General features: G+C 35.2%; 1 protein-coding gene across 3 annotated transcripts in view; it reads right to left on the bottom strand.

The window, feature by feature from the left end:
- The window catches only part of LOC106462099 (pyrokinin-1 receptor-like), a 75806-nt gene that overhangs the window by 6744 nt on the left and 55330 nt on the right, over positions 1–13732 (bottom strand). The window contains exon 2 of one of the 3 annotated variants that reach the window (XM_022389237.1): positions 4443–4533. The exons of the other annotated variants lie outside the window; for them this stretch is intronic. Coding sequence (XP_022244945.1) covers positions 4443–4467 — 25 coding nt within the window. The 5' untranslated portion in view covers positions 4468–4533. The remainder of the gene's footprint in view (positions 1–4442; positions 4534–13732) is intronic. 3 annotated transcript variants of the gene reach the window in all.

The following is a 13732-nucleotide window of genomic DNA, read 5'->3' as shown; positions in this document are numbered from 1 at the left end:
ACCTTATTTTCAATAAACAATCCTGAAAAATATTTGGGGGTGCTTAACTTTTTTCCAGGTGTATATATACATCATAAGGTATTATTTATTTTAGGTAACTGAGGAACTGTTCATGAGAAGCTGGTAAGATCCAATATTCCAAGGATCCAAAATTTCCAATAGTGTTTTGTAATTTCTCTTAGAAAGAGCTCCACCTTAGAAATAACGATAGCTTTCTAAACTAGTCATTGTTGTTTGTGGGTCCATTTATTTGCTTCTAGGCCCATCGATTTGTTGGTTTGAGGATTTCTAACAAACATTCAAAAATCAAACAAAAATGGCATTAATATCACAATTAGTCCTACTGCTGAGCTCTCCTATCTATTATAAAATGGTGATTACACCAAACTCTCTTTGATCAGTTCTTTAAACTGACTGTTATAACAGAAAAAACAACAACACATAAAATTAGAGAATACAAAGGTAGAATAAGTTATATTCCAACGATTTTGGAACATTATCATGTCGTTACAGTCCATGTCCCCAAGTCCTTCCACGCTCTATAATGACTGTGTATCTTAACAAAAGCCTTGCAACGTAGTTTCAAGTGCAGAAATCTCCATCGTAAACATATCATGTCCAAGGCACATCACTCCTACCTGCAGGTTTTCAATAATCATTTAATGCATGAACAAGGCGGTTATCCAGCGTCAGTTTCAATAATGCGGTCGCACAGAAATCTATAGACGACTTGACCCTTGAACTGTATATATTCGTTTTAAATAGCATGGATACTCGTTTCTTTCTTTACCTACTTGATTTATGTAACTGTTTCATGGATATGTCGTTGAAGCAATTTGTGTGCACGTGACATATGTCGTTTTTCCAAGGGGAGATCCTTCTTGTTGTGTAACCTTACTTGGGACACACGGGCGGCTTTTTCCACTGACCTTTGTTTTCATGGATTCCCACCTGTTACAAGACGCCACACTTTGCTAACCACGGCTGGGATACTACTTGTTGCAGGTCTGTTTGTGGATGGTTCTACTGCCCCAATTTTATCCGCATTCTTTTTGCTTTCAATACCATTTAGTACAAAGAATATCCCCAACTTTAAAATTATAAATACCCGATCTGAACACATCTTTATGATCTGAATGTATGAATGTCTTACGTCAGAAAGGCTGTTATGTACCCTTTCCAAAAGCGATAAATTTTCGGTGGCATCACTCATAATATCCTACTCCTAATAATGTCAAATTTTAGCGCTGATACATTACGTACCACCTCAAGTTTATATCATTTGTGGTCGTTACGCTAGATTTTGATTCTTACATTAAACATCGTTATGATATAACGTATATATATGATACAATACGTGGAGCCCACCGCTAGTGAACGATATAAAAACCAAAATCAGAAACACTCTGAAAAAAAAAGAAACCCCCGAGTTAGCTATAATGTTTAGTTTTTGAGTTATTATTAACATATGTTTTCACGGAAAATTAAGTTCTAGCAATTAAATTAATATGACATAAAACATTCAATACTTCCATGTAATTTTCATTCCACATAAATTCTTTTGTTTGTTTTTGAATTTCGCGCAAAGCTACACGAGGGCTATCTGCGCTAGCCGTCCCTAATTTAGCAGTGTAAGACTAGAGGGAAGGCAGGTAGTCATCACCACCCACCGCCAACTCTTGGGCTACTCTTTAACCAACGAATAGTGGGATTGACCGGAACATTATAACGCCCCCACAGCTGAAAGGGCGAGCATGTTTGGTGTGACGGGGATTGCGAGTCGAGCGCCCTAACCACCTGGCCATGCCGGGCCTCCACATAAAGTTAATATGAAACATTAATCAACGTTTGAGAATAAAGCCCCCCCAGTGGCACAGGAGTAAGCCTCAAAATTTACAACGCCAAAAAACTAGTTTTGATACCCGTGCTGGACAAAGCAAAGATAGTCCACTGTGTATCTTGCGTTTAACAGGAAACAAAGAAACAAAGGTTAGGGGGGATTTCGATAATGATAAATAAAAATATCAATATAAACAAGCGTTACCATACTGAAATCAACTTAAAAAGTGCCAGTTGGTCTTCACTAAAATCGTGTCATTGATTAGAAAGATAGGGAGTTCGATTTTTTTTTTAATTAGAGGTTCAACCAGCAATCTTGGTTAAAAGTTTTTATAACCCTGCTTTCGCAAGCTCTTTATTCTGATTATGCATAAAAAAAACGACAATGACGTCTTCACAATGTCTGATGTACTGGTTTGCTACAAACACAAGCACTTGTAAAGAAGACAGCCACTTCACCCTTTGAGTTATTCTGTACTTAACACTTTTGTGCTCACTCAGCTAGGCCTAGAATGTATAAATTGCTCAGCCCGGAACACAAGCCAGACTTTGTAATCATGTCGATACCTACCAAAGTATCTTCAATTTCACTTCTAAAGTATTGGAATGAACAAAAAGTTACCGTAACAACATTTTACCCTTCACTCTTCTTCTGACATACTATAAATATAGCCGATGGAGCGTCTCCTTAAGAAAAAAGTAGATTGGATAAAAACTGTAGATATTTTGTTTTTTTACGTTACAGGCATATCATTAATAAGGAGTGCGTGTAGTTGCAACGTTAGCTTCACGTTAAATTAATCGACCGTGTAATTTACTTTTGCCTTTGAAGTTCACCGAACAGTGACTTGTGCAAATTGAGAAATAAGTATTAGGTCGTCAAGAAATTAATGTCGCTTTTTTTAAGATGAAAAAACCCAAACAACTTATATATAAAAACAAAACATTTATTAAATGAAATAGCATCCATTCTTATCGATGATGCTTTTCCATCTTACAATCAGGTTGTTAATGCCCTGATTAAAGAAATCACTTGGCTTTGAAGCAAAAAAATGTCGATGTCTTACTTAACACCTTCCCTATTTGCATACCCGAAGGTAAAATATCTGGAGAATATGGTGGGTGGGGGAGAACTTCCCAGCCCAACTCCATAATCTTGTGTTCCATCAAACGTCCCATATGTGGACGTGCATTGTCGTGGAGAAGAAGAACACTTTTCCGATCGACGAGTGAAGGGAATTTCTGATGAAGGGCTTGAATTAAATGTCCCAGTTCCTGACTATAAATCTCTGCATTGACGGTTCGCTGTGGATTGGGGAGTTCGAAATGAATTACTCCTTTGTTGTTCCACCAAATGCAAAGTATCACTTTCTGCGGATGGAGTCCAGGTTCTGTGGACGTAAGTAGTTTTTGTCTAGGACTGAGCCATTGTTTTTGGCGTTTAATATTCGCATAAAGAATCCATTTTTCCTCACCGGTGACAATTCTGCTCAAAAATGGTTCACGTTGCATTACGCGCCAGAAGAGACGAAGCAACGTTCACACGTTGGAAACGATGATCATCAGAGAGTTCGTGAGGCACCCAAACACCTTCTTTATGGTGTTTTCCCATATTCCTTAGATGTTTACGTATTGTTTCATGAGAGACATGCAATTTCAGAGCATTTTACGAATGTGTTTCCTTGGGTTAGACTCAACAAGCGTCTTCAGAACATCAATATTAATTCCAACATGTTGGCCCCTGCCATCACAGTTTTTAAGGCTAAAGTCACCTGAACGAAATTTGCTGAACCATCGTTGACACTTAACGAACGTTCAAAACATTTTCATAAACTTCTTTGATATTCTTTGTGGCTACAGAGACGTTGTTTCCCTTCTTGTATTCAAACAGCATTACATGCCGAATGTGTGTGTCTCGTCGTGTGCCATCACTGTAAGGGATTAGAGTATACTAAACTTTACACATTATATAGACTCCACTAACGTGACGTTTAGACGGTTCGTTTAAATATTATACATGATGTACTTTCTAAAAGCGTTCCCAAACGCGACATTAATTTCTTGATGACCTAATATGTTACTTTTAAAAACAAAATCTAGAAATTACTAAGTTTCGTACAATATACGTAAAATGTAGATATTACAGAATATTAATTGTTTGGTTATTTAAGTTAAAGTTGTAAGCATATTTTGGTTTGGCCATAATTCGTATAAAGATGTATTTACATGCGTCGACGGCAAATGTGAAAGATCCACCATTAAACTAGTTATCGGTTTTGCTTTAGCTCGAAGCCACACAATGGACTATCTGTGCTATTTGCTCTGTTCACCGTGGAGAATCAAACCTCGAATTTTTGTATTGTAAATCCGTAAACTTACCACTGACCCACCGCGGGTTTAAACTACTTGTGTCCGATCTGTTTGACAACAACGATAAGATGTTAAGAGTGGTGTTTAATTTCTTTATTTTACCCGACTAGTACAGGTAATAGTCCAATGGTAGATTTTTTTACCATGAAGAGTAGCTTACTGGTTTACTAGAGAAAATAATAATAATTAATAATACATGGTGTCAAAATAATATAGTTTTATACAATCTTTACCTAAATTCTGATGTAAAGTTAACATTCATCAGCTTAGTTCAGTTCACCCCGTATCAGTTGATGTCAAGCAGTTTGCTCATATAACATAGGCCTGCGAATTTAAAATTCTTAAAGTTATTTTAGTTTTAATAACGGATTTTTCGTAATTCAGCTATGCATATTTCGAAAATAATATTCTTTTTTATTCTATCACGTAAGGATTTGTTACAAATCGGGAAGAAAAAAAACTCTTACTTAGATCAAATTATTATTTCGTTTACCACAATGAACATTTTTTATTATTATGTTTGTTAACAAAAATACAAATAAACTGGAGAAATGGGAAGAATATTGATGTCAAAAACGAATATGTATCCTAATTCATCCTGACTTTGTGTGTGTGTGTGTTTGAAGCATACGCATTTTAGTCTCAAAACTACGTGTTGTGGTCTTTCTTTTATGTATTGCGTCATGACGTTTTGTGAAAAATCTGAAAGCGATTTAGAAAAATAGATATCATTTTCGGATTCAGCGTACAGGAATTAGACGTGCAATTTTTTTGTGAAACGTAACGGAGCAAATGTCCCCTCTTGCCTCTTCCTGCGAGCACCCATGCAGATAGTCAAATGTGGCTTTGCTCTAAAGCAACCAGCCAAACAACCAATAAAGCCTCCATGTATGAAAATACGAAATATGTTCAATCATACTTCGGCTAGAGCCTAGGACCTCTCGAGACGCAGCCCGGCCGAAAATGGAGTTAAAATTATTATAATTTATCTAGACATTTAATAAAAATCCAATAATCTCTAACAATATATATATATATATATATTACAGGAAAACTATTATTAACAATAATAATAATGTCAACCACACCATATTTTCTATAACTAGTACCAAAGAGGTCTTTCGCTCAATACTAAGGCTCCTCACAACAGATATCGTAGTGGATGAGACGCTAATTACACAGGCCTGCGATGGTTTTATTGTCTTGAAATTTTTACATGTTCTACATTTACAACTACTGGAAATAGTGAAGACGACCAGTCTTCAGCACCAACCATTTACGGCGGGGGACAGCGATAAGTTTACGAACTTACAACTCTAAAAAAACCAGGGTTCAGTTTATGCTTTAGACACAGCAGATAGCCATGGGGCCCACAGAAATATTTCCAAGGAGGCAAAACCTGTATCTAGGCGATCAGCTTTTACAGTATAAGTCAACAGACTAAAATAATATGTGTTATGTGTGCTTAAACACAAATTTACAGTTTTAATAAAAATTACTAAAAATATTTAGTTTAACTACGATGTTAAGTTTACATAATAATTCAAGAATGAATGTTGTTGCTGAACCTTAGGGGACTATGACCTAGCCGTTTAGCCTATTTCTAAAGAAAACATCTTCTCGCGCCGACGTAACATTAATGATTATTAACGCGTCATAAATCTCGTATGTCAGTTGGCTGTTTCTGAAAAGAAGTAATACTGCACAAGTACTTTATTTGATATAAAACAACACATTAAGAACAATCTGTAACAAGTTAAATAATTATACGACTCCAAATCACCCGAGACGAGAACAAATTAGGCAATAGGATTGAAAATCTCTCCATTAGCCTGACACTGATATTTGGTGATCACAGAAAACACAGTTCCGGTGCAACTCAACTTGATTATTCTTATTAACCTTTGCTTTTCAATTACCGTAGGTTTGACGATCGTTTACAACTTAATTATTGGGGAGGGACAACAACAGGGGACATAAAGAATATCTAGCAATATTCACTATCATAAAATACATTTAGTGAAAGGCATCTGTAAGTTGAAGTTTGGTGAAGCTACATTAAGCTGCGTGGGGATTTACAGTTCTATGAAGAAAGAACAAAAACATTGTTTGATCAACGAGAAAGATTAATGGCATTAAAGATAACGATAATTTCGTATAACAACTGGGTTGTGTAATTTCTGTACCATTATACAGAGTACGTGACAAATAATTCAAATTAAAGATAGCTAACAGCAGTTGCGCAGATCTGTTTGCACTCATACTGAAGGAATAACGCAAATGCACATGAATGGGTTTAAAAGAAAAATATCAAATATATTTTCGTAATGTGCCTTGCATTTTACATATATTCACGTGGTTTTGGTACGCATCGTCGACGATACTTTTACTCTAGTAGTCGTGAAGTAACCTTTGAACCTAACGAATAGCTGATTTGGTGTTCAAATATGCACCGAAAGGCTTATTACAAAGAGGGTTTGAGCACTGAAAAGTGAGAAACAAAGAACACGAAAAATGGATTGTAACTAAACAAAACTTAACATATTTCATTCGAAAATGGTGTTAACATTCAGAATAGTGAACTATTTCACTGAGACATTTCACTTCATCTACTCATACTAAAATCCTTTGTGAATAATATACTGAAAAAATAGAAGACAAGTGGACGCGCTAACGTGTTTAATGTATGGTAACCCACCCAAATCAGCAACTCTTCCAGTTATGCGAGCTTTCAAATTTGTTTTGCATTAAATCCAGTACTTTTAAACTATGATGAGAGTTCAGGTCTACAGGTTTTAATACTCTCTAAAAACAGAGACCTCCATATTGCTGAATTACACCAACGCACTGCACCACTTAGACCATAAATGTGAGGTTCAGAATAACCTCCATATGGATCAATAAATCCCAATACTAAATGTTTTCTTCGGTTAGAAAGGACTCGATGATAACCTGGGGAAGGTTTTGGATATGAGTGTCTCTCATCCCAACCATAAGGCATTGTGGGTATAAGACGATGGTGAGGCTTGTTTTAGCTGGTTTGGGTGTAGTAATACATCGAAGCATGTCACATGTTATTCAGGGAAGTGGTTATAAAACAATAACGTTTAAAATTCAATTGAACTGGTATGGAACATCAACCTGTATTTCATACAACAGGTTGTTTTATTGTTGTATGAAACATATTATCCACAGGAAGTGAAACTTGAATTGTCAACTTATTATGTATGTATGTATGAATACACGTGTTTTGCAAAAAACAGTGGCTGTCTATTCCATAAGACATGTATTAATGATTGGTAGCAAATGTTATAAACAGAGCCCAGATGATTCGTGGTCATTGTTATAAGTAGAGCCCAGGCTGTGATTGGTAGTTAGTGTTATAAACAGAGCCCAGATGATTGGTGGTCATTGTTATAAGCAGAGCCCAGTCTGTGATTGGTAGCCAGTGTTATAAACAGAGCCCAGATGATTCGTGGTTATTGTTATAAGCAGAGCCCAGTCTGTGATTGGTAGCCAGTGTTATAAACAGAGCCCAGATGATTCGTGGTCATTGGTATAAGTAGAGCTCAGGCTGTGATTGATAGCCAGTGTTATAAACAGATCCCAGATGATTGGGGGTCATTGTTATAAGCATAGCCCAAGCTTTGGTTAGCATTAAAAGTCTAACCCTCGCGATTAGAATGACACCCAGTGGCAAAGCATGACAATTCATCTTATCAAAGTGCACTGTCTCAATATTTTTGTCCATATAATGTATATTTGATTATCAAATGTTTCTTGAGATCAATCACCTCGTTCTTGATTCACAGGTACAGTGAAAGAATACACTAATTTAAATTTAAAACACATGTAAAATTTAACTGTTTTTCTTACATTCTAATAACGATATAATACTAGCACAAAATTTCTTTGTAATTCTGTTTAAGTTCTAAATAGAAGATATGAAATTAAAATAAATAAATTTGAATAATTTACATATATCTATGCAACACGATGTGAAAATAGTTTTCCTTTGTATTTTGTAGAAATCAGTTCTACTTAGCCAAGTTTGTGTTTATAGTTTGAGCACATTGGACGGAAAAACACCAGACGATAGTAATACGTTAACATACGTTAACAATGTATCATACGAACGTTTTGAATGCATCGGTAATGCGGTAATAATATCGTTTTTGAAAATTCAAAGAAGACAAAACACTCACCTAAACAACGTTTAATGACATTCAATTGGATGCAATACGTCAATTATAAAATAGAAACCATATGGCCAATCTTGTGTTATGTTCTTATTACTTCATAAGGTCCATAGCCACCTAGTGTTTTGAGTCTGGTCTTATTTCTAGTTTGTATCACGAGTGTGCATTATTCTATGAATAGGTTATACGGTATTTTCTTTAACGTTAATTAGAAGGTTTATAGGTATCTATTTGTATGTGTTGAATTTTTTTGTAATCATGCTTTTACTATAAAGAATATTAATCTAAATCTCCTGAGCTTACCGAATCTCAGAGATATTAATATTATTGGGATTACGGCCGAATATATCGTTAACAGGGAGGGTACCCAACTTATGAAACAATGCATTCTAAACATTATAAGTAAAAATTGGGTTGACTGCTAGTTTTGACTTGTTTATATAGCTTCCTTTTATGAGGCCCCCAGTGGTACAGCGGTATGTCTGCGGACTTACAACGCAATCCGGGTTTCGATACCGGTGGTGGGCAGAGCGCAGATAGCCCATTGTGTGGCTTTGTGCTTAATTACAAGCAAACAAACCTTTTATGAGAAGTTAATATTAATTATATTGAAACTAATTATAACATGTTTAACTTTATAACTTAACGGCTGCACCTTGGTTAACTCTATATTATCTGAACTTATTTAATCCTCTATCTTAATTACTGCACTTTGGTTAAATTAGTATCTTACTGACTGTGAGTTATTTGGATTTTTATCTTAATAACTGCACTCTCGTTTAATCCATATTTTACCTATTCTACCTTGTTTAATCCTCTATCTTAATTACTGCACTTTGGTTAAATTAGTATCTTACTGACTGTGAGTTATTTGGATTTTTATCTTAATAACTGCACTCTCGTTTAATCCATATTTTACCTATTCTACCTTGTTTAATCCTCTACGCTAATAACTGCATTCTGGTTGGATCCATATTTTACTGATTCTAGCTTATTTAATCCTCTTCTTAATAACTGCATTCTGGTTGGATCCATATTTTACTGACTCTAGCTTGTTTAATCCTCTCGTTAATAACTGCATTCTGGTTGGATCCATATTTTACTGATTCTAGCTTATTTAATCCTCTTGTTAATAATTGCATTCTGGTTGGATCCATATTTTACTGATTCTAGCTTATTTAATCCTCTTGTTAATAATTGCATTCTGGTTGGGTCCATATTTTACTGATTCTAGCTTGTTTAATCCTCTACGCTAATAACTACACTCTGGTTGAATCCATATTTTACCGATTCTAGCTTGTTTAATCCTCTATGCTAATAACTACACTCTGGTGGAATTTAGATTTTACCGATTCTAGCTTGTTAATGAGTGCACCTTGGTTAACTCTGTATTTTACTAATTGTATCTTATACTTTATATTGATTCATTGAGACTATACACTTTTTACCGTAACATAACTAACTTTATATCTTAAAATTTTTGTTTTGGTCATTCTATAGTGTGTATACCATATCAATTATGACCTTGTTAACTTCATGTCTTCTTAACCGTACCCTTGTTAACCGTATATCCACCTTGTTTTACCTTACACCTTCTGAGCTGCCTGTTCCTCAATCTTTTTTAAATCATGATCAGTATTAGTAACCATTTCTAACTCAGAATGTGCATTTCAAATGGTATCAGTACTAAGTTGTTAGGCCCGGCATGGCCAGGTGGTTAGGGCGCTCGACTCGCAGTCTGATGGTCGCGGGTTCAAATCCCCCGTCACACCAAACATGCTCACCCTTTCAGCCGTGGGGGCGTTATAATGTGACGACCAATCCCACTATTCGTTGGTAAAAGAGTTGGCGGTGGGTGGTGATGACTAGCTGCCTTCCCTCTAGACTTACACTGCTAAATTAGGGACGGCTAGCGCAGATAGCCCTCGTGTAGCTTTGCGCGAAAATTCAAAACAAACAAACAAACTAAGTTGTTAAAATATTTGGTATATATACACATTTCTTTTTTTTATGTAACACAGTATTTTACTAAAGGAAATATGAATTTCATAATGAACGTCTTAATACTCCTCGTTATCTAAATTATGTAGGTAATCACATGTGTGTCTGCATATAATTAAATTAGAAAACAATAGGGCGAACAAGTATGAAATATTTGCTAATAACAGAGACCCGCAAAACATTTGCCCTAAAATTATTATCTGTATTGTAACAGTACTTCTTTAGATACACAATTTTAGAAACTACAGTACAATTATAATCGCAGACACCGAAATCTATAAGTCCGCTTGTCTTAGGCTTAATATTAGTTAAGCCTTTATTAAGTACGGCCTCTATTCGATAAAAAGATAGATTAATACTATAACTAACCAGTGTACGTTTTTTGCTTTAGTTTAGTTAGGGCTAAGCTCTACTATCAATAAATAAATAAATTTGTAATATTATGCTACGACTTAGCGTTAGACCTTTTTAATCAGTTTGATAAGTATTTAATATGTTGTATGAAATATCTAATAAACTTTATTTATATCCGCCTTTTGTTTACATCTGTTGAAATATAGTGCATGCGCATGCGCATTTAGACAGTCAAATGCGCGCGCATTTTCAGAACAGACAAAACTAAGTGTTATTATATTAGATAACCAAAAGAAAACCATCCTTATCACGGTCTAAGATTTAAGTATATTGCTTTGGCGTAAGGAAAGCTCACGCAGTTAGACCTCGATTGTGTGGTCTGCTGTTTCGATGTTTACCTTAAGTATTCAACAGATATTGTTGTTTTCATTATCTGCACAGTGCAAACACAAATAAGAATTGAAACAGTCTTGAAAAACATAGCTTAGATATAACCATTCTGGAGATTAAACTTTAGTTAACGTGGCAAAACAAAATTCCTTAAAAAACTTTCTGAGTGGTAAATGAAGAGAAAGATAACTAGTAAAGGAAAGGTTTCAAATATCCTCAGGATTCTTTTTTAAACGAAAAATTAATCTTTTTTTTTAATTTCTTGAAGGTTGATGTTTTTAGTTTTTCAAGTATAAGCGTGTTAAGGCTGATGATAAATTGACATAACCGCTTAACATTAAATGTACAAAAGAAATATTCTAAATAACTTACGTTAAAGGAAATATGATGTTTCAGCTAACAATGACTTTCGAGAAGTTAGAAAGAGTATTGTTAGGGCTAAAAGTAGTGAATTTAGTTATAATGAGCCTGTTCTGTTGAGCAACAAATTCCAGTCCTTGGCTTCTGCAGCTGAGGAACTATTGGAGGGAAAGAAAACAAATGGAACAGAGAAGGATGTGGATGATAAGGAGGTTATAGTTATTGGTGATTCCTTGACAAGGCATATGGATAGGATAGTCTGTGGAGTAAATAGGGAGAAAAGAATCAGATTTTGCTACCCAGGGGCACAGGTGGAGGATATAACTGACAGAGCAGAAGATATAATAAAGGGGGCTACCAGAGATGCAATTTTTGTGGGGCATTTAGGGGCTAATGATGTAGGGAAAGGTAGGTCAGAAGAGCTAATTAATAAGTACAAAGGATTGATAAGGGCGTTTAAATAAAAATTCCATAACTTAATTTTGTCAGGGATAATACCCAGAATTACCTGTGGGGATGATGTTATAACTAGGTCACTAGGTCTAAATGCTAGGCTCAAGTTAGTATGTAAGGGTGAGCAGCTTGGCTGGTTTGACTTGTGGGATCAGTTCAATGGAAGAAGGGAGATTTTTGGAATGGATGGTTTACATTTAAATAAGATAGGGGCTGGCTTGTTTGCTACAGCTATTAACTCAGTTGTAAGGGAAGTTTTCAACTAGGACTAGTTAGTGGTGAGGGCCAGGAAAAACTGAATGCAAAAAGAATAAGATCCAGAGAAAGGTTTAGCAGAGGAAATGAGTATAGAAGTAGTTATTAAACTTTCTTCTACTTTATTTCAAATATATTGATATGGAAGCTTTTTACAAAAGACACAGTTGTGTAGAAAGTATTGGTAGAAATTAAGTCTTACTTCGATCCGTGAACACTCATTAAGATAAACAGAGGGACAATTTCAAGATGCCATGTGATGGAAATGAAACTTTAATGACTGTGTTTCTGTTCTGATGGGATGGTAATCAAGATAGGATACCCCCGGGTTTCTATTCTATTCGGCTATAATAAAAAGAATAGGTCTAACAGGTTTTCTTTAATGTCTGTCGTCTCTGAATAATCATTGATTGATTCTTCATCGGAAGATATAGGAAACCTCTACTGATGATGAGCGGTTTCCGTAGTAACGCCTCTCTTACATCTTTGTCATGGTAACGGATTTCAATCAAGCTTCTTAAAACTATAATTCTTTATTTATTGATTACAGAATTTCTAATAGAAATTTTACTGTTGTTTTTTGCTATTGTATTTTGTCATTTCTATTATCTTTATTTTTAGGAAGTGGGTACATCATGTATAAATGTATTCTCAAACTATTCTAGATTTAATATATTCACATGCTTACTATTACTTTGATTATATCTTTTTGTTTCCATAAATCAAAGCGACAGCTAATAACGCCCGCATTCCGTCTTGACTGAGGTTAGAATACTGAGAATCGATTGTTTAGGATCGTAGCTGCCATAAGATTAAACAACGCTTGATTTTTTTTATATATACAGTAACATATTGCTGAGGTTCTTGAAGGAGGATCAATTAAACCAGTTAGAAATATTTTATGCATAGAATCACGACTTGTAAACCAAAATGTCAGAGAAAAGGCTTAACATTCCAGGATATAAATACTCTTGCAAGATGCAGTAGCGTGTTTTGTTGGACCTAAAACTAATAATTGAACTAAAGAAAATTTATTAGACTTCAGCTGGTTCATCATCCGCAGTTTAAAATTATATACAGTTACAGTTTCTACGTTTGACGATATTTCTCGTTAAGTTTAAAATCAAAAGTCTATGTCGAATTGTATTTACAGTGGATTTGGACAGTATGTTAAAGACGGGGGCTAAGAATTTTATAAACTTCTGTTGTTTTTTTTGACTTCGAGACGACGTTTCGGCCAACATGCAGAGTCCTTCACCAAGTTGTATTTTATGAGAAAAAGGAGGATTTATGAAACTGACAACTTTGAAAAAGTAAAGTTCTTACTATAAGGTCAAAGAAATCAAGTCTTATTCGAGAACAAGCCCTAGGAACCAGCAATATCTGGAAACACATTCTACAGAAACTTGAAAATAACAAGATTCAACAACCTTCACGATAACCAATCAAGATGCAACAATTTGAGGCCCTCTATTAAGGCCGGCCCGGCATGGCCAGGTGGTTAGGGCGCT

This window comes from Limulus polyphemus, unplaced genomic scaffold (assembly GCF_000517525.1).
Source record: "Limulus polyphemus unplaced genomic scaffold, Limulus_polyphemus-2.1.2 Scaffold1093, whole genome shotgun sequence".
Lineage (NCBI taxonomy): Eukaryota > Metazoa > Arthropoda > Merostomata > Xiphosura > Limulidae > Limulus > Limulus polyphemus.
Note: the sequence above shows the minus strand (reverse complement) of the source record. Positions and strands in the feature narration are given on the sequence as shown.